The sequence below is a fragment of the Aulonocara stuartgranti genome (assembly GCF_965226115.1).
Source record: "Aulonocara stuartgranti genome assembly, chromosome: 3".
NCBI lineage: Eukaryota > Metazoa > Chordata > Actinopteri > Cichliformes > Cichlidae > Aulonocara > Aulonocara stuartgranti.
The window spans coordinates 74,923,266-74,947,176 of NC_138941.1; the positions used below are offsets into that span (position 1 = coordinate 74,923,266).

Genomic DNA, 23,911 nt, shown 5'->3' on the forward strand with positions numbered 1-23,911 from the left:
TATCTAAGAATGCTGTGATTTTGGAAGCTGTAATACATAAGTAGAAATACCGAATAATGTTTTTTTTCTTTAAGTCGTCCATTAAAGCATCATCAGAAATGGTCTCAATGGAAGGGCAGTTGTCAGGTAGCCATTCTTGATACAGAAGAACTGAATCCCAAACTCGCTGCCAGTGCAGTAAAAGCATTTCTGGATTTTTGTTTTTTAAATCACAATGTCCTTCAAAAGTCCTGGAGAACAGTTCAGACTGTGCTGAAGAATAAAGGTGATCGTGTAAAAATGACAAAAATATCAAAAATGTCAAATATTGACATTCAAGATCTTCTGTTTTTGTCTTAAATACTTTGCACATATTTCACTAAATCGCTCCACCGATTTCCCAATTTCCCAAGATATGAAGACATGAAGGGCTTTTGTGTGGTGCTGTGTCACTTCGGTACCTAGGATGAATGATAAATGGAATACATATAAAGTCCAATGAGCTTCACCTATGATTACAGTTACACCAGTACAAGCTGAATAACACCCCACAGAGAAGAGAAAAAATATGATTCCACCCTAAACCAATGGGCAGAGATACCATAATCACAAAATAATACAAATGTTTTCAGGAACAACACTAACTATTTAAATCACTCCCTGCTCCACTCAAGCAGACACATGCCAAAGGTTAATTCAATTCAATGCAATTCAATTTTATTTACATAGCACCAAATCACAACAACAGTCGCCTCAAGGCGCTTTATATTGTACAGTAGATCGCACAATAATAGGTACAGAGAAAAACCCAACAATCATATGACCCCCTATGAGCAGCACTTTGGCGACAGTGGGAAGGAAAAACTCCCTTTTAACAGGAAGAAACCTCCAGCAGAACCAGGCTCAGGGAGGGGCGGCCATCTGCTGCGATTGGTTGGGGTGAGAGAAGGAAGACAGGATAAAGACATGCTGTGGAAGAGAGACAGAGGTTAATAACAGATATGATTCAATGCAGAGAGGTCTGTTAACACCAGTGTTGGGTGTAATGCGTTACTAAGTAATGCGTTACTGTAATTAAATTACTTTTCCACTGAAAAAGCAGAGTAACTAATTACTGTTCATTTTTAGGTATTTTAATTACAGTTACTTACAATGTACTTGTGTTACATTGTAAAATAAGAAGTAAACTCTGCCGATTTAACATGGCTGTAGTGCAGCTGCGCGTCATTTCGCGCCAGTTTGCTGCACAGTCGTATTCTAAAGCGGAAGATGTTGGACTCGGATGAAGCGTGTGGCTGTTTTATGACATGGACATACAGTGGGGCAAAAAAGTATTTAGTCAGCCACTGATTGTGCAAGTTCCCCCACTTAAAATGATGACAGAGGTCAGTAATTTGTACCAGAGGTACACTTCAACTGTGAGAGACAGAATGTGAAAAAAAAATCCATGAATTCACATGGTAGGATTTGTAAAGAATTTATTCGTAAATCAGGGTGGAAAATAAGTATTTGGTCACCTCAAACAAGGAAAATCTCTGGCTCTCACAGACCTGTAACGTCTTCTGTAAGAAGCTTTTCTGTCCCCCACTCGTTACCTGTATGAATGGCACCTGTTTGAACTCATCATCTGTATAAAAGACATCTGTCCACAGCCTCAAACAGTCAGACTCCAAACTCCGCCATGGCCAAGACCAAAGAGCTTTCGAAGGACACCAGGAAAAGTATTGTAGACCTGCACCAGACTGGGAAGAGTGAATCTACAATAGGCAAGCAGCTTGGTGTGAAAAAATCAACTGTGGGAGCAATCATCAGAAAATGGAAGACATACAAGACCACTGATAATCTCCCTCGATCTGGGGCTCCATGCAAGATCTCATCCCGTGGGGTCAAAATGATCATGAGAACGGTGAGCAAAGATCCCAGAACCACACGGGGGGACCTGGTGAATGACCTGCAGAGAGCTGGGACCAAAGTAACAAAGGTCACCATCAGTAACACACTACAACGGCAGGGAATCAAATCCCGCAGTGCCAGACGTGTTCCGCTGCTGAAGCCAGTGCATGTCCAGGCCCGTCTGAAGTTTGCCAGAGAGCACATGGATGATACAGCAGAGGATTGGGAGAATGTCATGTGGTCAGATGAAACCAAAGTAGAACTTTTTGGTATAAACTCAACTCGTCGTGTTTGGAGGAAGAAGAATACTGAGTTGCATCCCAAGAACACCATACCTACTGTGAAGCATGGGGGTGGAAACATCATGCTATGGGGCTGTTTTTCTGCCAAGGGGACAGGACGACTGATCCGTGTTAAGGACAGAATGAATGGGGCCATGTATCGTGAGATTTTGAGCCAAAACCTCCTTCCATCAGTGAGAACTTTGAAGATGAAACGAGGCTGGGTCTTCCAACATGACAATGATCCAAAACACACCGCCCGGGCAACAAAGGAGTGGCTCCGTAAGAAGCATTTGAAAGTCCTGGAGTGGCCTAGCCAGTCTCCAGACCTCAACCCCATAGAAAATCTGTGGCGGGAGTTGAAAGTCCGTGTTGCTCGGCGACAGCCCCAAAACATCACTGCTCTCGAGAAGATCTGCATGGAGGAATGGGCCAAAATACCAGCTACTTTTTTGCTCCACTGTATTCCCGTCTCTTCACTTTTCTGAAACAAGCAGACAAGAACATTACAGCAATACTATGTCCTGGGGAGAAAAAACTATCGGCTGCTGTTAATAGTAATCTACTGAAGCACCTGACACGAGAGCATAGACGAACACTTCTGAGTGATCCTTGTTCATCATCCATCACCGTGGCAGCTCCTGCTAAGCAGGCAAAGCTTGATTTTACTTCAGCAGCACAGAAAGCGTCTGAAGGTGAGCTTAAAAAATGATTGCAGGCTACACTGTGGAAGAGATGCTACCGCTGCGTACTGTAGAGTCTCCGTCTCTAAAAAAAATATTATTTAAAGAGTTTAATTTCTATTGTCTGTCCACTCAAGGTTTATAGGGATTTTAAGAAGTATTTCGTTAAATTACTTATTTAGTAATTAAGTTACTTTTTTGACTCAGTAATTAGATAATTATTTTAAATACAATATTGACTAAGTAATTAGTAATTAATTACTTTTTTAAAGTAACTTACCCAACACTGATTAACACATAGTGAGTGAGAAAGGTGACTGGAAAGGAAAAACTCAGTGCATCATGGGAATCCCCCGGCAGCCTACGTCTATTGCAGCATAACTAAGGGAGGATTCAGGGTCACCTGGTCCAGCCCTAACTATATGCTTTAGCAAAAAGGAAAGTTTTAATCCTAATCTTAAAAGTAGAGATAGTGTCTGTCTCCTGAATCCAAACTGGAAGCTGGTTCCACAGAAGAGGGGCCTGAAAACTGAAGGCTCTCCCTCCCATTCTACTTTTAAATACTCTAGGAACAACAAGTAGGCCTGCAGAGCGAGAGCGAAGTGCTCTAATAGGGTGATATGGTACTACAAGGTCATTAAGATAAGATGGGGCCTGATTATTTAAGACCTTGTATGTGAGGAGCAGGATTTTGAATTCTGGATTCAACAGGGAGCCAATGAAGGGAAGCCAAAACAGGAGAAATCTGCTCTCTCTTTCTAGTCCCTGTCAGGACTCTTGCTGCAGCATTTTGGATCAGCTGAAGGCTTTTCAGTGAGTTTTTAGGACATCCTGATAATAATGAATTACAGTCGTCCAGCCTGGAAGTAATAAATGCATGAACTAGTTTTTCAGCGTCATGTTTTAGCATCTTAAAGACTTCCTGTGCAGCTGATGATGATGTTTGTTGTCCTCTCAGTCCCGCAGGTGAAGGTGGATTCAGGGGTGGAGTCTGTTGAACTTCCCTTTATAACCACAGTTCACCTGCCTGAAGACGCTACAGTGATGTGGACTGACAGCTTTAAAAGGATAGTCCATGTGCAGCAAAGTGACTCTGACCAGCCTCAACAACAACAACACTGGTTATATACACACAGAACCAAGATGAAGAGAAAACAGCTGACAGTTGCCAACCTCAGTCTGACTCTGAAGTACCCCACAGACAAAGACACGGACACCTACACCTGCACCGTCAGCAGCAACATCCTTGGAAGCATCCTGCTGAAGAAGCAAGTGAAGCTGAAAGTCAAAGGTCAGAGCTGTGGATACAGATCAAAGGTTTACAGTATAGGAAAATGGTGAAGTTCGGTAACAAGAGCCTGTCATCAATAATGTGTCTGTGGTTACTATGGTGAACAGGGTTTTATGAGTGAGCTGCAGACACAGAAGGTCCCTACATTTTTGGACACTTTGCCTGGGGTTTATGTGATTACACAGGGACCTCAAAGGGGCTTTTAAACAGCTTTGCGGTGCCTTAGCTCTTACAACACATTATTTTACAAGTACTCATTTAATAAAAGGCTGCGAGGAGAGGCTGGAGTTGAAGTTGACTGAGTTTGGGTGCCGAGCTTGCAGCTCTGAGATTACCACACTTGCGCAAGTAAAAACCGATCGAGGTCTGATTGTCTTGCTTTGTTCATCGGGATAAGTCTCGGAGCTAGCGAGGCCTGCGAGTGCAGACCTAACAACCACAACAGACGTTTCTTTAAGTTCATTTTGAGCACAAGCTGAGCATTCAGAGAGCAGATCGAGTGACCAGCTGTCTGTGTAGTTGAATCATAGTCTAGTAACTTCTACAGTTTCTTTGAAAGATTCTAAGAAATAATATAAACCTTGAAAGATGAAAATAAAAACTTTACTCTGCAGAAACAAACAAAGGATTTGATTCTGTACATTTGGCACAAAGGATTCTGGTAAAGAGTCTGCTCTGCTGCTGATTGGACAGACACCACTGTACTGTACTACTGTGGAGCAAAGGAACATATTTCAGAGTCGAATTGGTCAAACATGTTCTCACTGAAAAGGTTTAACCTCACGCTGCTGCACTGGCTGTACAACTCATTGTGCTTTGTTGTCCTCTCAGTCCCCTGTGTAGAGGTGAAGGATGGGGTGGAGTCTGTCCAGCTGCCCTGCAAAACCAGACTTCGCCTGCCTGGAGATGCTAAAGTGGAGTGGACTTGTATTTACATTCGAACCAGGAAGGTCCACGTGTATGAGAACGGCTCTGACCAGTTTAAAGAACAGGACCAGTTTTACAGAGAGCGAACGAAGATGAACAAAGACCTGCTGAAAACTGGAGACCTCAGTCTGACCCTGAAACAGCCCACAGACTGGGATCACTACACCTACACCTGCACCGTCTACAGCAGGGAGGGAAACATCCTGCTGAAGAAACAAGTGGAGCTGAACGTCAGAGGTCAGTGCTGTAGATACAGGTCAGAGGTCATGTAGGAGTTTATTCTCTAAAAGCTTTTAGTTTGAATCTATTTTCAGTTCATTCAAATAAAATAAATTCTTTGATGTTTTGACTAAAAGCCAAGAATGTCAGGCAGCACAACTGTGTGTTTAAATCAGTGGTTCTTAACCTTGTTGGAGGTACCGAACCCACCAGTTTCATATGCGCATTCACCGAACCCCTCTTTAGTGAAAAATAAAATATGATTTTTTTTCATATTCAAGACATAGATATGTTTTTTACTGGTGCACAAAATGACCCGTGCGTGAACATCACCTTGTTCAAAGAACAAAACCAACACAATGCACGAACTTACAGCAAATTACATACAAATGTACATACTGCGAATCAGTGTGACTTCTGCTGTTGCCTTTGAGAGACCAGTTCAGATATGCGTGGCTTCACCTTGGCAAGCGCCACTCTCATGTCATTTTCACAGCAAAGTCTCTTCCTTTTCTTCGTTTTTATGTCCAGCATCCTTGACAGGGATTGCTCGCAAAGATATGTTGTAACAAATGGTATAAAAAAAATCCAGGGCTTTCTTAACAATAACTACATACTCGTCCATTTGTCGACACCAAAACGTTGAGAGCGTTGTTGTTCTGAAGAGTTGCTGTTGAACCTGGCTCTGCTGAACTTCAATGATTTCATCAAGGTATTCATCATCGACATCTGCTGTCTCAACAGCAAACGTAAACGGCTGTCTCACCCATGCTGGATATGAATCTCTTGTAGGAAAATATCTGTCGAGAGACTTTGCAAGCTCATCTAAATGTGTTGCAATTGTTTATTTCTCTTGATCCTTCTTCAAAATAAAAGCCTCTGGCATGATTTGAGTGGGAGGGAAACATCCTCATGAAGAAACAAATAAAGGTTCAGGTCAAAGATAAGAAACCAAATAACAGCTTTGCTTATGAAGTAAGACTGACAGATTCTTTAAGGATCCCAACTTGTTTTATTTTTAACTCCACAGTCACATATTTGGTTCACAACATAGGTTTCAGCTGCTTTTAGTTCTCCTGTCACAAGCACTCGCTACAGCAAACACCATTGCATGTTAGATTTAGGAGAGCTTTTTCTACAGCCTGAAGGTAGCCTATGCTTTACCTGATGGGTACAATGTTGGTGTTGCTGCTGCTCCTGCTACTGAGAGTGCTGGCGTCTGGGAAGTGGTTCTCAAAACTCTTGAACAGAGGCGGGGTTTACGACACCAACTGTCTGCCATCTACAATCCAGTTTTGAGATCCCTCCCCAGACGCCTTAACGCCCACTCACATCCTGGGCCATCTGACCTCAGGAAATCACATGATAGGGTGGGGAAAGGTTTCACAATGAGCTCACCCGAAACTCTGGCTGATTGTGAAACACACCCATTTTCACACCTTGGCTCAGGCGATTAGAGGATCATCAGGGGGTCCTTTTGTCCCTCTGTGGGGGGAAACTCCCACTAGGTTTATATCTGGGACTCTCCACCATTTGACCTTAGAACTGAAGAAGCTTCTCGGATGAGAGGTGAAACGTCTTCAAGCAACTTAAAGAAGTCCAGACGCTTTTCTTTGCAAGCTCCTTAGACTGAGTAGACAAATCTTGCCCCTGATTATTACCACCTGTATATTTTAAATTACATTTTGTTTGTAGTGTCAGTTCACAGTCGCTTCAATGAGTTTTATATTGTAAGGTTCAGTAAAGACCTCACTGACCTTGTTCTTTTTTTTTTGTTTATTTGTTTATTTATAAGGAACCCCATTAGCTTCCACAACAGTGGTTGCTAGTCTTCCTGGGGCCCAAACCATCAAATACCACCAAATAAAATGTTACCCAATGAGTTGGATGCAAATTGTCCACTGTGGAGATTATTTTGACACCACATAATTTGGCTCTTAGATCCACAATAAGGTTTTACAATTCTGAAAATGTAAACATGTGAATATTAAAAAATTATATAAAAAAGCAAAGAAACCCAAAACAAAACACTCAAACAAAATACACAATTTCCATTACAAGTGACATTACCCTCTACAATTTTTACAAATACATTAAAAACTGCCTAAATAGGCTTTTAGGTGATTTTTAAAATTATGAATAGAAGACAATTCTCTAATTGCATAAGGCGACTTATTCCACTGAAAAGATGCTCTAAATATAACAGAGTTTTTCAAAAAGTTACTTTTAACACGAGGAGTTACTAAATTGTGGTTAGTTGACAATCGTGTAGCATGATTATGTATTTCATCTGGATGCTGCAACTGAGCATAAAAAAGTGTGGTGTGTTTACCAGTATTGCTTTCTTTAAAAATACAAGTAAGCCATAGTATAATTTAGCTTGTACAGAAAGCCAAGAAAGTTTATCGTGCATTTTATCAATACTTGTATAATATGAACACCTTAACACTAATCTGGCCGCCCTATTTTGGACTAACTGAAGTCTGTTCAGATCTGTCTTATTAGCTGCTGACCAAATGATTGAGCAGTACTCTAGATGAGATAATACTAGAGCATTAATGACATCTTTCATAATTGAAGAAGTGATGTAAAAAGAGCATTTCCTAGCTATAGCTATGCCCTGTCCCATTTTCTTAATAACAGAGTTGATGTGCTGAGACCATGAAAGGTGGTGGTTTATGGTAACACCAAGTAATTTAATCTGGGTGACCTGTTCTAATACCGATCCAGCTATGGAAAGATTTAGTTGTGGGCTGTTGACTAAGCGTACTCTACTTCCTATTAACATGGATTTGGATTTAGACACGTTTATGATCATGTTGTTTTTACTTATCCAATCAAACACATTCAGCAAATCTAGTTGTAACACGCTTGTCAATTCAGAGTGGCTACTGGCTGAATAAAACATGGTGGAATCTTTCAGTGTGTCGGGTGGAGGTGGAGGAGGGGGCGGAGTCTGTCCAGCTGCCCTTCAAAACCACAGGTAACCTGTCCAGTGCTGAAGTGGAGTGGTGGCGCTATGAACCTGAACCACCAATTACAGTCCACAAATATGAGCAGGGCTCTGACCAGCGAGACAAACAGCACCAGGTCTACAGAGAACGAACGAGGATGGAAGCAAACTCACAGATGACTGGAGACCTCAGTCTGACCCTGAAGAAACCCTCAGACAGAGACACGGGAAAATACATCTGCAGTGTCAAGGACAAGAGGATGAAGAGGAAGAAAACGGTGCTGCTGATAGTGACGAGTCAGTATGAGTGTGCATGTCAGAAAATATTTCTGTTTGTGTGGTTGAAAATCATTATTCAACCATTACCATTAACCAAATAAAAACCTAACTTGTAGATTCACTTCTGTCTGTGCAGCTCATGATGTGGTTTTCCTTCAGACTGTCAGGTGGAGGTGGAGGAGGGGGCCAAATTTGTCCGGCTGCCCTTTAGAACCACAGAAAACCTGCCTGAAGATGCTGAAATAGTGTGGAGACATACTGAATTGGATCCATCACTGATCGTCCACGTGTATGAGAACAGCTCTGACCGGCCTCACAAACAGCACCAGGATTACAGAGACCGAACGAAGATGGATGACGACCTGCTGAAAACTGGAGACCTCAGTCTGACCCTGAAACAGCCCACAGAGAGAGACAGTGGAGAATACAGCTGTGATGTCAGCAGCAAAGAAAGAAGCATTTTAAGAGAGACCACAGTGCTATTAAAGGTCAAAGGTCAGTATGAAAATATAGGTTTTCTCTTTCTCTTTTCTCTTTCTCTTTCTCTTACTTGTGGGGACCAACAGTCTCTTTTGGGAACACCCCTCGAGTTTGATTTGCATTTTTGAGGCTCAAAATGTGAGCAAGGTTAAAGTTAGGTTATGGTTAGATTTAGTCAATCTTTATAGATGGTTAGAGAAAACATTATGTCAAGTAGATGGCTCCATTAAGATATGTGTGTGTCTCTGACTGTCTTGTGTCTCCTCTGCAGGGAGAGTTCGGGTCCAGGATCAAACAGGGGACATCAGGAACAGAAGCAGCTCCATTGATCCGACTCCTCTGATGGCTGATCAATCAGTTTGATCTGAAGGCTTAGTTTAGAATCAGCTGTTTGATCATAAACATGGATAAGCCTCCTCTTTCAGCTTATCACAAGGACACAGTGGGAAAGTGATTCTCAAACTGTGGTATGTGGGCGTCCTCTAGTAGTACAAGGGAAGCCTCCAAAGTTTTTTTTAAGATTAAAAAATATAGCATGTTCTGACTGAGAAAATATAATAATGTGCTATGCGGTGGCGAGCAACACAGCTATGTTAGCATAACATAAACACAGTGAAGATGGAGGATGAATGAACTTTTTTCCACTCAATAAAAGTTAAGGTGAGGGTTCCTGATGGTGAGGGACAAATGCAATCGCATGGCAGGATGCTGTAAGCGGACCAAACATCAGTCAGGAGAACAACTGAGATGATCGCTGGGAGCAGTAATTAAAACATGTGAAAAACACAACAGCGTTAATAAATGCAGAGTAGTTTGGCCCCAGAAGCAGGGTTTATCAGGTCATCACTTAAAGATTGGAAGTCCCACCTGCTGCAGATGTTTTAATGCAGTACAGTTGTTATTGTCACCTGTCACATCCTGTTTATGACAGTTAAAATAAATAATCATATAAGAAATAAAATCGTCTCGTGTAAACTTTATGTGGTGTTAAATATACAGTGTTGGGGAGTAACGGAGTACATGTACCAGCGTATTTAAAATACAAAATATGAGTAACTGTATTCAGTTACAGTTACTGTTTAAAAAGGTGGTATTTAGAATACAGTTACTTTGCTGAAATAAATGGTCTTTTCCTGTTTCATGTGTTATACTATGCCCTCGGTCTTTTTGGTAATTCCACGCCAGTGACCCAAACAAAACACACATTACGAGGCTCTAATGCCTGTGTCTCAACTCTATTTGTGGTCCACAAAATGACGTGAGGAAATATTTTTTTGAAATTATTGTTCAAAAAATGATTTAATATGAAGGCAACAGGCAGAATGCTACAAGCATAGCTCTAAAGAATGCAGCCTGATGGGCAGTGTAGTCCGTGCTGCAGGGAGAATGTACTGCCATAACCATTATGTGTCTGTGAGCGAGGGAGGGAGAAAATGGAAAAGTACGAGCTGTCACCCATCAGAAACAGGAGCTGGAAGCATGTAAATATAATAATAACCACTGCAGCCAAGAAGAGAGCCTGACGAGCCCAGTTGTAAGTAAGCTATTAAGACTCGACTGTACACCGTGTTCGTGTTTTCCTCTGAAACAATACGAGGGGATGTATTGTGTAATCTGTAGTGGAATACAGTTTAAAAGTAACCTTCCCAACACTGTAAATGGGCCTATACTGCTGTACTTTAATATCGGTCATAAGGGTGGTACTACAGGAGCTATATATTTTATGAGGTGGTACTCATTGTGAGAAGTTTGAGAATCACTGCCTTACATTTATTTATTTATTTATGCTTTTATTATTTCTATTTAACCAGGGAAAAGGTTAAAAAAGTGATTTTGGGAACATTTTTGTCTCTTTTGTAGACCTGGACACTCTTTTTATTTTATGAAAAATAAACAAAATATCAATTAGAAAAAAATCTTTCTTCAAGGCTGTCCAGAAACACACTCATCTTTTACCTTCCACTTTCACTATATTTCTAAACCACTTTAAAACAACATAATGGCTGACCAAAGTGCTGTAAAAGAAAACAACAATTAAGCCATAAATCAGTACAGCTACGTGTAAAGAGTAAAAGTTTCAGACAGATAACAACTCATACTGGGTTAAAAGTCAAGGAGAAAAGAAGCGATTGAGCCTGTCTGACCTCCAGAGGAAGCTCATTCCACATTTTAGGAGCCAAAGCTGCAAAGGCTTTCCTGTCTCCTCAGGATTTATTAAATGTCTTCAGTCAAACGCATCTGGTTAGCTGAGGAACAGGTGACGGCATGTGAGGGTGAAGCACCTCAGACAAATAAGAAGGGGCAACACCATTAAGAGATTTAAAAACCAAAAAAAGAAGAATTTAAAATGAAACTTAACAGGAAGCCATGAAGGGGTACTAAAGGGCCACAACCTTTTCTCTCTGTCACTTGATGAGTTTTCATAGACCTTCTCAATCATTTAAAAAAGGACATGTTATCTTACTGACACATTATTTTTAATGCCATAGTTTATCCATAACAGTGACACCACTTCCACGTTTCCAGTGTGGCATTATTGTTAGAATTATTATGAGAGAAGTTTTTATTTATGGGGATAAAAACAGATAGCATTGTTATATTTGTATAAACTTTATCAAACCAAACATTACAATGTGCTTTACAAAACACATGACTCAGAATAGCATGCAATCATTCAGGCAACATAACAAAGGGTTAAAATAGCACAATTGTAAATTATAACAAAGAAATAGGAACATTTGGTGTATCCAGTTAAAATAAACCTGCACTCAACGCTTTTCTTTCCAAGCTCCTTAGACTACGATGACACAAAGCAAGATAAACAATGAATGAATGCCAAAATGAATGAGTTATCATAATTATTCCTTTTTAAAACGACAGAAAATACCAAAGCCCATTAAAAATATGTAACAACTAAGATTTACAAGCAAGGCAACAATGTGGAGAATTGAGTAGTACTGTTGCTTTACAGCAGAAGGTTGTGGCTTTAGCTGGCTGAGATGTTTCTATGTAGGTTTTACATCTTCTCTCTCAGTCAAATCAAATCAAATCAAATCACTTTTATTGTCACATCACATGTGCAGGCACACTGGCACAGCACATGCGAGTGAAATTCTTGTGTGCGAGCCCCACAAGCAACAGAGATGTGCAAACACAACAACACAAACGAGCAAAATACAAGAATGGCCAACCTGAAACTAATAAATATATGTACAATATATAATAGTGTATGCATTTCTGGATGTGTATACTAAATATTTTCCTACGTGTGTGTGTGTGTGTGTGTGTGTGTGTGTGTGTGTGTGTGTGTGTGTGTGTGTACACATTTTTACAAATTAAATAGTAAAAAAATAAAATAAAATAATAATAATAAATAAAATATATAAAATATACAGAGTTGAATATGTGCAAAACAAGTGGCATTTATATACAGTATGGAGTGCATAATGTTGAAGTTCCAGTAGTGAAGCTGAGGTGTCTATGACGTGTTCAGCAGTCTGATGGCCTGGTGGAAGAAGCTGTCTCTCAGTCTGCTGGTACGGGACCGGATGCTGCAGAACCTCCTTCCTGATGGAAGCAGTCTGAACAGTTTATGGCTGGGGTGACTGGAGTCCTTGATGATCCTCCCCGCTTTCCTCAGGCAGCGCTTCCTGTAGATGTCTTGGAGGGAGGGAAGCTCACCTCCAATTATCCGTTCAGAGCACCGCACTACTCGCTGGAGAGCTTTGCAGTTGTAGGCGGTGCTGTTGCCATACCAGGTGGTGATGCATCCAGTGAGGATGCTCTCAATGGCACAGTGATAGAAGGTCCTGAGGATGCGGGGGCTCATGCCGAATCTTTTCAGTCTCCTGAGAAAGAAGAGGCGCTGCTGCGCCTTCTTCACTGTTTTGTTTGTGTGTACTGACCACGTAAGATCCTCAGCCAGGTGTACTCCAAGGAACCGGAAGCTGCTCACTCTCTCCACAGCAGCGCCGTTGATGGTGATGGGGGTGTGTACTTCTCTGCACCTCCGGAAGTCCACTATCAACTCCTTTGTCTTTGCGACGTTGAGGGTGAGATGGTTGTCTTGACACCAGTGGGTCAGGGCGCTGACCTCCTCCCTGTAAGCCGTCTCATCACCGTTGGTGATAAGACCCACCACTGTAGTGTCGTCCGCAAACTTCACAATGATGTTGGAGCTGTTAGTGGCCGTGCAGTCGTAGGTGTAGAGTGAGTACAGGAGAGGGCTCAGTACACACCCCTGTGGAGCACCAGTGTTCAGTGTGACGGGGGATGAGGTGATGCTGCCCAGTCTGACCACCTGGCGTCTGTCAGACAGGAAGCTAAGGATCCAGCTGCAGAGGGAGCTGCTCAGTCCTAGATCCTGCAGTTTCCTGTCCAGCTTCGAGGGAACGATGGTATTGAATGCTGAGCTGTAATCTACAAACAGCATCCTCACATACGTGTCTCTCTTCTCCAGGTGTGACAGGGCAGTGTGTAGTGTCAGGGCTATGGCATCATCAGTGGACCTGTTGTGGCGGTATGCAAACTGTAGAGGGTCCAGTGAGTCGGGTAGTGCAGAGCAGATGAAGTCCCTGACCAGCTTCTCGAAGCATTTGCTTACGATGGGGGTCAGGGCTACAGGTCGCCAGTCGTTCAATGAGGAGATGGTGGAGGATTTGGGTACAGGGACGATGGTGGCCATTTTGAAGCAGGCTGGGACTACAGACAGAGAGAGGGAAAGGTTGAAGATGTGCGTGAACACTCCAGCCAGCTGAGCCGTGCATGACCTGAGGACGCAGCCGGGAATCCCGTCCGGACCAGTAGCTTTGCGTGCGTTCACCTTCCTGAAGCACTTCCGCACATCCTCCTCAGACACAGTGTGCGCACTGACGTCATCCGCGGTGCGCACACTGTCCGGTCTCATGGTGTTCGCTGTGTCGAATCTAGCGTAGAATACGTTTAGATCCTCACACAGAGAGGCCGTGGTCTGCGGTGTGCTGGTTTTCCCTCTAAAGTCTGTTGGGTGTGAGTTCAATTTAGTGTCATTTACAACAACAGTCACCTGGAGGCGTTTATATTGTAAGGTAGATCCTACAGAGAAAGTGGAGGGAGACGAGGATAAAAACACGCTGTGGAACAGAGCCAGACAATAAAAGTAACTACTGCTCCAGAGCTTAATACAGGGAACTGTAATGATGAAACCATCAAGCGTGTTTCACTGCACTCTCAGAAATATGAAGCTGGGAGAAGTTAGTTTATATATGAAACTATTTCATTTGAGCTTAGTTTCTGTTAGTTTCAGTTTCCGTTTTTATTCATTATTATGTTATGGAGAGCATATGTCAGAGGCCGGATTATGAAAGTACGTACAGGAATTACGATAAAAACACAGAACTTCACAGAATCCATCAGAGTCTCATCAGACAAGTTGCAACCAAACAAAACAATGCTGAAAATAATGATATGTGTTTTTAAATGTTTTCATATCTATTTTTAATAACCTTGGCTATCAGATCATATTTCTGTCATGGTCTCTGAGTTCTGGCCCGCCTTCTCTCTCTCTCTCTTTTCTTCCTGTCTCAGTAAGCATGTGTGGGCATGTGCTGCTTACCTCTCTTAGATGTGGTTCCTCCAGTCTTTCCTGCCCTCCTGTCAAACCCTCACATGTTGAAGACTGACTCAGCTGCTCCTCAGCGCATGGAGGAAGAGGACGAATGATAGAGTGAGAAGCTGTACAGCAAGCAGCTTCTTGATTTTTGAAAGCAGTTTTTGGCACAATCTGGATTGAGAGTGGATCAGAACGGCGAGCTGTAGTGTGGTGTACAGTGGGAAAGAAAAAAGGAGGGGCGAAGGAAAGATTCTTTGAGGGAATGGCGTCATAAAAAACACTGAAAAAAAGAAAATTAATTAATTAATTGATTGATTAATTTTTAATTTTGTACTGTGTAAAGGTTTGTTTCCAGGTGAAATAACTTTAATAGAATATGATTTTTAATTAATTTTTTTCTGAGTTTTCTTTTTTTTTAACTTTTATTTGGTTTACTCAGGTGTGAAACTACAAGGAAAGCCGGTGTCCTCTTCTTTCCTCAGAAGTGATCTGTGGCCGTCTGAATGACTTTTCCATTCCTTCCACAGATGTGTTTTCACAAAGTGTGAAGCTGGATGGATGTAATCACAGCTTTTTAGTCCCATACAAATCAGCAGGAGCTCCCGCCTCTGTCTGCAAACAGGCCCAGCAGCATTATTCTGCTGGTGAATGCATTTAACTCAATGAAGAGCATGAAACACGAGGCCTTCACCCTGCAAAGCCCAAAAAATAAAGAACGGGGAGGAATATCATCAAAACTGGAAAAAGGTAATCCCCAAAGGGGGTGATAACGCCATAACTTTCACTATGGTCAAATTCTCAAAATTTGACCCTCAAAAATTCTTCAAACATTTAGACACAAAGTGGAGATTTAGATAAATATAATGTCGTAAACCACATAAGCATGAAGTATTTGATTCAATAAGATGGTGAAAAAACAAGCAGCAAAAGGTTGATCATGTTAATGGTGTTTGTTCAAGGGTGCAGAGGAGATTATTATTATTAAAGACAACAAATGAAATAACGAAAAGTAGAAGTGGAAAGAATTTGCGTTAACGGTAATAAAATCAAAACAAAAAGGAATACTAACTAAAACTGTACTGAATGTTCACAAAACTAACTAAAATTAACTGGATTTATAGCAAAATGTGTTTGGTTGCATTGATGTGTGCGTGCCCTGCTATAGTGAAATTAAGGTAGTACGTTAGTCGAGTCGTCTGTGTTGCTGCTTCGTCCACGCGCAGAATCAGGTCAGGAAAAGTCGGGAGACAGCGCCAGAATAGAATTGAGGATGATTTTAATAGGACTGTTTTGTAGACATAACAAGAGTCTTGTAGTGGAGAGGGACATAATGTCCTCCTGAGACCCAGAGAATAAGAAAAAACAGGGAGAAAATATTTTCGTTTTTTCTTTTTTCTTTTTTCTTTTAAATAAATCAAGTGTTATTAAAATAACAATCTCATAAGATGAAGATCAGGGACCAACCCAGAAGTCACTGACACTTCACTAGCTGTAAACTATTGGTTTAGGAATAAGTGATGGCACTGAACTGTCTATTTCACAAAAGTCAATTTATTTAGGATATCTGAGGAAGTACTGATTTTATTTGGAGACACAAAGGAACATTTGGCACTTCCCTCATCTCACATCTGTTTCATTGTTGTACCCAATCATTCTACAACTGAAATGCCTTGGACTGTTAACCATTTCAGGCAAGTGGAGTGAACCATATTTTGCTAGACTCTCATCAGATTGGGGCTTCCTTTTATTGATCTTTGGAGAGAAGTCTTCATTACTGGTATTATTCAGGTCTTGTTCACATGTTTGTCCCAGGTTTCTCAGCCAAGAGGAGCTTAAACTCCAGATACTGTGAGTTCCTTTCACACATTGAGATCACTGATAACTCTCAGCAACGACGTGATCTCGTAGAAACAATTAGGTGTTATGGATTCAACTATAATTGCGACTCTTATTTTTTACTTTACTGGAAAAGATTTCTGCATTTTACCCATATTTTATTTTTAACTCAAAATCAAAATTCCAGATTCTACTACATGTTGGTTTTGCACCAGATAGGATGACAGATTTCAGGTGGCCCTGTGTCTTTCTCTTTTACATCTGCCACTGCATCTCGATAATCTTTGTGTGGCTTCTAGTGGGTCCTGACCCTCTCATATTTTGAAAAATCTATGTTTGAATCTCCCTTAATAATTGTGTTAAGAATTCTCTCCGCCTTGGTCAAAAGTTGGGTATTAGGAAAAAGTGAAATAAATATAAATATAAAGTCCCAATGTGTAGAGCACACATTAATAAATTAGTCATGTTCCCTGTGAAAGTAAATGAGCCTAATTCTTAAAGACCCCTGAAATTATTTACTAGATGTTTATTTTTTGAATAAAATAAGAATCTGAGTTTAACAAAACATTTTAAATGTAAATATCAAGCTTACCTTTCTTTCTTCCATAAAATGTGCTTGTGGGCACGCCAGCCATTTTGAAAAGGTGGGAAAAACAATTGGCAAGGCCACACCCCCACACATGTGATATAATTTTAAAAGTACTGTTGTCCTCTCTAAGAAACATCAGGACTTAGAGGAGTGGCAAGTAGAGTATGAGAGCTACAAGCAAAAAACTAAATGTGTACTACAGTGCGCAAAAAATGAATTACTGGGTCATCAGGGGGTCTTGAGGGACATTTATAAAAAAAAAAAAATCCCACAAACCTTAAAAGTGCACTTGAAAAGCTCACACAAGAAGGTTAACCTAGCTTACCTAGAAGACCTCATCAGGGGGAGCACACTCCCCCTCCTTGAAGAGCTCCCCCACTTAACTCGCATTCCAAGAAAATAGCTAACCCCAGATAAGGCAGCGTGATGTATCCCGAGATAACAGGGCTGGGACATCTAAATAAAGGTGTGAAACAATCACCTTCAAAAGGTTATCAATTAACTTTAACCAAAATTAGGACCACTCGGTGCGGCAAGAGTTAATAGTTATTAGTCTCAACACCCAAGGATAACCAGAAGAGCATGATTGATATGATGGAACTGAGATTTGGTTACACTTAACTTTTGCAAAACACAAATAAAACTAAATTGAAACTAAGGATTTTCAGAAAATAAAAACTAGACTAAACTAGCAAAGAATTGGTAAAAACTAATTACAACTGGCAAAAAATTGAAAATCTGGAGTCGAAACTAAATAAAAAATAAAACCTAATGAAAATGGCGAAACGTTTAAAACCCTGGTGCAGAGATTGGCAAATCTGACCAGGAAAAGTATGAGATGGATTGTCAGGACAGTCAGCGTTAAAGCCACTTTTGACAGTCCATACTAGGATGGCATTGGACATCTTCGGGGAGGAGGAGGGTTGGTGTGACCAAGGTGTGGTTTGGCTTGTTGTATGTATATTTGAGATCATATGGCTCTGGATGGACCAGTTACCAGGGCATGGAAGGAGGACAGACTCATTAAAGGAGGAGAAGGCATTTCCTGGGATTGGAGATCCTCTGGGTGAGTGGTTGATTAAAAGCATGCATAAAATAGAAGTTATCTGTTGTTATTGATTGGTAATAGATTGATAATTGGCCACATTTACAGCTGTATTGACTTGTTGTGGACGTAGTCGACTTCAGGTTTAAACACTCTCATTAACAGGTTGAAAATAGTGACATTAAAGGAAGAGTATGCAGCGCCACCCTGTCAGACGCCAGTGATGGTGGAGCTCACTGATGAATCAGGTGAGCTGGATTCATGGCTGATTCAAAACTAAGATCCCCCTGCTGTGGTCAGGAAGGGGAGAACAGGGGGAAATAATCAGAATCAGAATCAGAATCAGAATCAGAATGGGTTTATTGCCAGATGTTGAGGTTTACAACATTAGGAAAATCAAGAATTAAAGAGGCATTTATAAACGTTTAGGTGTCAAGTGAAACGGGACAAAAGGGGGTGTTATACTGTTATTTTCAATGTCAGCATTATTATTGTATGAGAATCATGCAACAAGCATTGCATCGATGATCATTTATTGAAGCTTTTGACCTTATACTAACATCTGTGTTCCTGTGATGGTTATAACCTCTGATGAATCTTCTATTTACAGGTGTTAGGATAATGATATAATTTTTCATTGCAGGTGTAACCATGATCATTTTTATACATATTGCAACTTGTTGCTCATTGTAGAGTTGTGCTCAAGTTAATAAGGGTTAAAAGCTACAGTCAGCGCGAATGTCTGACTGATCTATTGAGGGAAAAGGCTTCGAGCATAGAAGGCCGCACGCGCTTACAAAACACTGATATCATGTTATTCTTTGTGATCTTTTCTTCAATTATGTCTTTAAAGTTAGTTTAAATAGTGGCAGTTAATTAAACGAGATTTATTAAAATATTAAATACCTGAGTCAGAACGTTACACGCGGATCACCTTAAGAGTCTGGGAAACTTTGTAGCTGCCTAACTTTTTTTTTTTTAATGTTCTAGCTCCGTTGATTTGACACATTGGAATGTGTCAAAAAAGGGGGGAAGGTTGAGCTTTAACATCAAAGAAGGATTATTTGAACATTTTATAACTTCATTTGTGTCTTTAATAATTTAGGAATGGTAAAGCTTAAGCTAATAGCGGTCCGAGAAGACGGACCTTTTAGAGAATCAGTGAAAAAGCATAAACTATCACTTTCATGTTTAATCATTACTCATTGAAATGAACTGAATAGCGTTTTGAAGATTTGTTAACTTTTTGTCTTTTGTTAAAAAGAGGGGTTTCAATAATTTTCAGACACACCTTGCAAATGTGCTTATAACGAGTTGGCACTCGGCCTTTTGAAGGTCAGAAGCTTCGTTCGGCGTGACTGTCCGGACTGATAAAGTGTAGGAAACGCCTTGAGTGCAGAGGGCTAAATGCAAACACGCTTACACACACATAAGATATGATTAGAATAAGTCCCTGGGACATTCTGAATGTTTAGACCAATTCTGAATCACTAGAAGGTCAGTAGATAACAACATTAGATTATTAGGGTTAGGAAGAGGGGTGTTTTGGTTTTCTGTCTCTTACAGAGAAAGGAACAGACACCAGACGAGGTCACAGAGATGCGAGGATCCTCCGTAGCAGAGTCAGACACAGTGACTGCCGAGACATCAACTGGGTCCAAGGGTCATGGCGTTTGGGCTCCAGCTAGTCACCACAAAAGGATGGATCCCATAAACACAGCAATAACCATGAAGGGGTTGGCGGAAATCCGGGAACACCAGACCAACGAAGTTCGAGAGGCTTTTGGGCAAAAAGGGGACACCTTCCTGTTCCTTTTCTGGAGAATACACAGATCGTTGTTTGAAATCGGGGCAGAATAATCCCCTGATCTGTGTCACGACTGAAGGGTTGTCTAACCCCTAAGGTTGAAGAATGAAGAGCAGAGGATCACCCAACTGGACGACACTGGTAGCTGCAGCAATAGAATAAAGGCTGAAAGCAGTGGGAGACAAGGAGAGAGTGTCATCTGGACCTGCTACTGTTGGAATCATAGTTTTTCTTGCATCTGAATTGCGCAAACACAGAGGTCATCCCACATATGGTTCGCCCCTCAGGGGGACAAAGGACCTCAGGAGTGAGAAGAGATGAACCCGGCCACACTGAATTGAAGGGTGTTTGTGAGGTCATTATTCTAATGACCTCATCAGGGGGAATTGTTAGATTATAATATTATTTTATGCCATGTTATACCCCTAATTAAAGATGGTGAATTATTATGTAGTTTTAGTTTGCATTATTCTCCTGAATTAGAAGAAGCTGATAACTATTGCATTAGTTAAACTGATTTGCATTACATTAAACTGCTGACTTGTTGTGAATGAATGATATTGTTTTATGATGCATTATACTGCTGACTTATAAGAAATCTAATTTGTCTGAGTAGAAGAGAACAGAGTGTGCTGGAGTTTTCTGCCCCATTTCAGCAGGAGCAGATAAACAGGGAGCCAAGGTCGTAGCTTAGGCGCTGTGTGAGAGAAAGCATGTGAATGTTTAGGCTTTGTATGATAAGGTGGAGGCACCAGAGGCTATAAAAGTTTGAGCAATGCTCCACCATTTTGAGATTTTGAGGCTGTCTGCATCAGTGTCCATCTCCCACGCGTGTGATCATTAAAATCATCGTTTGACTCAACCCGGCCGGACCAGTGTTGTTATTGTGGTTTTTCTCTTGTTTCCATCCCCAATATTTTGAACCTTAACAGCTGTCAGGCTTGAACCAGGAATTATTGAAGTTTTTGAGAGTCCCACAACATCAGAGGGATTTTTACTGCCCAAGAAAAGAAGTAAATTGTAATTTATATGTTTAAGGAATAAGCTGAGAATGAGAAAGTAAGAGATGTACGAAGTCACACACACACTGGAGAGTGTGATTAGACAGTTTGTGAAAGAGGAAACATGAAAGTGAGAGGAAAAGGAAGTTAAAAAGGAGAATTCAAAAACAAGAGAAAGAAAAGGGAGAGTAAGAAGAGGTCGAGCTCACAGGAAGAGAAAAAGTGGAGCATTGTAGAAATTTGGAGGGATGTTGGCGTTCATGCCAAATTTTGCAGATATGTAACATGGAGGGAGGAGCAGAGGTGACCTTTGACCAGCCACTCAAGGCACTTCATGATGACTGATGTCAGTGCAACAGAGCATTAGCATTTCAGCCAGGAGACCTCTGATTTCTTAGGGACGGGGATGATGGTGGTTGTTTTGAGGGATGTGGGGACCACTGACTGCCTCAGGGAGAGGTTGAAGATGTTGGTGAACACCCCTGCCAGCTGGTCGGCGCATGCTCTGAGAACCCGGTAAGCTTCTCCAAGATCGTATTTATATTGCGTTCAATGTGCACAGTCTGAGTACTCACGACTGTCCTCACTGCTTCAATCATGGCAGTCAGCTTTGTGGGGTTCTGAACAGCTGTGACAGCAACACCGGGAATGTTTTGCAGACGTCCACACACAGCTTCACAGTGGTCCCCCTGAGGGTGTCCAATTAATTTCATCTGCATACTTTCCCAGTAATTCTGCTATTACAGTTGTATACATGATTTCTGTCATGGTCTGGGTGAGTGCCGGGTCTTCCCTCAGCAAGACCATGTGAAAATTATAACAAATCCTAGGTGAACTGTTCCCCTTTTGTTAAAATGTAGAAAAATGCACCACACAAAAATAATGCAAAAGGAAAACTGTCAGGTTTTGTATTGTTGATTGTCATTTATGCTTAGAAATATCTACTCATATATGCTTAGAGTTTTATAATTAGTTGTAGATTGGTAGAGGTTTGATCCTTAATAGTCTGCAAGCTTTGTGTGCACACCTACATCCTGGGAGCATGGGAGAGGTCGTACATTTTCTTATTGTTTTATGGCAGGATAAACGTGGCTGTATCTGTTTTAGGCTAAGTGCCTTTGGTTTAGATGAACTGCTGGACTTCCAGACCAGCAGGTTTAGGGAAGTCTTTATGGGGTCACACTCTGACCCCCCCCCCACACACACACACGGTACTCTTTGTTTGTATGTAGACGTCATATGTTAATGAACCTATGCATATTAATGTAAGCTCAATAAAAGAGCAGTGTTACAGGGGAGCGGACGAGAGCAACTGGGGTCAAGCGAAGGAACGGCGTCTGTCCGGTTCTCTCCGTGCACGAGAAACACGAAGAACTTTGCCTACTTCGTGTCTTGCTGCTGTGTAATTATATTGTCTTCAACGTTCCAGCGAATAGGTTCAAGCTACAAACCTATCAAAAACGTTGCCTTATATAACACACATCTCACTCCTGTTGAAAAAAAAATTAAAAAAAATGAAAACCTTCTCACCAGATAGATTTTTTTCTTTTGTTTTTTTAAAGCCAATTCCCAATAAAACGAACTGTAAGATGTTTAACTACATTGCTGTTTGTATTATTGCTCAAGTCCTAAATGATCGCTTTTAAAAGTGTCTGTGCTAATAACAGTTTGTCCCGTACTTCAGCTAGAATGGAAAAAAGACAAAGCTCAAGTTATTCTGCGTCTTTGCTGCACAGCTGCCTCTTCTTCTCTCATTCTCTCCCCTCCCTCTTTTGTTGCTCCATCAATCATGAAACTGATCAATGATCAGCTGATCGGCTTTTCTCTCTCTTTTTTTTTTTTTTTTTTTTTAAATAAATCGCCCACTTTGCGCCAGAAAGCTTGATCAGCTGTTGTTAGAATGTATTTAATATTAATTTCTAGTATCAGCTGATGTTTGCTGGAGCCACAGCTGTAAAGCTGCTGGTCATGATGTCGGTTTGGATATGTGGTGAGAGGGAAACATGAAGATGAAACCAGGAGATGTCCTTACTGAATCATCAGAGCTGTGATGGAGAAACAGGTTTACCTTTTAGGTGACATGAATGAGTTGAAGGGAAGTTATGAACTGTTTCTGAGAGACAAATAACACCAGCATCCTTTTTTAGGTAGCTGACAGCTGGTAACTGTGCAGGGGCGGGTCTAGCAAAGTGTTGCCAGGGGGCCATGAAGGGCATTAACAGGGAGAGGGATTACTTTTCTTTCTTAAGCTACGTCCACATGTACACTGGTATTTTTGAAAAACAGTTTTCCCATTTTTGTTTTTTTTAAATCAGGGAAAACGCTGCTATGAACATGCCAAAGCAACAGGTGGCGATATATTCCTAACCGTATAGAAATGTTGGCCAATCTGAAGTCCAGAAGGCTGGGTGAGAAAGAATAAACAAAGACAGCACATAGAAGCAGAACTGAGTCCTGTGTGGAGGGACAGTAACTGTGTGTATATGTAAGCATTTAAACACTGCAGAGAGTAACAGTATTTTGTGCAAGTCCACCATTGTAGAAATTCATTTCACCGAGACAACACGGCGCACAGTGTGACGTCAAAAAAGGCGCACACCTTTGACGCTGTGTTTTCTTTTCCTCGTCCACACGTGAATGCAAAAACTGAGTTTTCAAAAATATCTACCCTGGCAGGCGTTTTTAAAAATCTCAGTTTTTAGTGACCAAAAACGCCGTTTATGTTTGGACGAAAGGTGCAAACGCATAGAAAAATCTGCGTTTTCAAAAATACCTGTTACATGTGGAAATAGCATTATTCTCATTTAAAATATCTAGCTTTTAAAAAAGATTATCTGAAATTTACAAACTATTAATACATTTATACCATCAAAACAGTGTACATCACTGTCACAACTAGGGATGGGTATCGAAAACCGGTTCTTGTTGAGAACCGGTTCCCACTGTTTCAATTCCTTGGAATTGTTTGCCATTTTTGCAAACGATTCCCTTATCGATTCCAGTCGCCCCGAATGACGTCACCACGTTGCGGAGCGTCATTTACCTGGCAGGAAACACG

At 41.1% G+C, this 23,911-nt stretch overlaps 3 protein-coding genes across 4 annotated transcripts in view; 2 read left to right on the top strand and 1 right to left on the bottom strand.

The window, feature by feature from the left end:
* LOC309703473 (NLR family CARD domain-containing protein 3-like) overlaps positions 1-23,911 on the bottom strand; it is a 118,923-nt gene that overhangs the window by 82,321 nt on the left and 12,691 nt on the right. The window lies entirely within an intron of this gene.
* LOC309703496 (uncharacterized protein) overlaps positions 1-23,911 on the top strand; it is a 288,348-nt gene that overhangs the window by 2,541 nt on the left and 261,896 nt on the right. For both annotated transcript variants that reach the window (XR_014275912.1, XM_082528368.1), the window contains exons 4-5: positions 3,795-4,127; positions 4,959-5,291. Coding sequence is in view for 1 of the 2 variants with exons in the window: in XM_082528368.1 (XP_082384494.1) it covers positions 3,795-4,127; positions 4,959-5,291 (666 nt within the window). In the remaining variant the exon portion in view is untranslated. The remainder of the gene's footprint in view (positions 1-3,794; positions 4,128-4,958; positions 5,292-23,911) is intronic.
* Positions 8,093-10,082, top strand: LOC309703683 (uncharacterized protein). Its single transcript, XM_082528634.1, has 3 exons — positions 8,093-8,523; positions 8,665-9,000; positions 9,257-10,082. Exons 1-3 carry the CDS (start codon positions 8,385-8,387, stop codon positions 9,346-9,348), a joined length of 567 nt encoding a protein of 188 aa, XP_082384760.1. The 5' UTR covers positions 8,093-8,384; the 3' UTR covers positions 9,349-10,082.

Coding starts and splice junctions, on each gene's coding strand:
- LOC309703683 (XM_082528634.1), top strand. CDS start 8,385: ATGGAAGCAAACTCACAGATGACTGGAGACCTCAGTCTGACCCTGAAG. Junction 8,524..8,664: donor GGTGCTGCTGATAGTGACGA/GTCAGTATGAGT, acceptor GTTTTCCTTCAG/ACTGTCAGGTGGAGGTGGAG. Junction 9,001..9,256: donor AGTGCTATTAAAGGTCAAAG/GTCAGTATGAAA, acceptor TCTCCTCTGCAG/GGAGAGTTCGGGTCCAGGAT.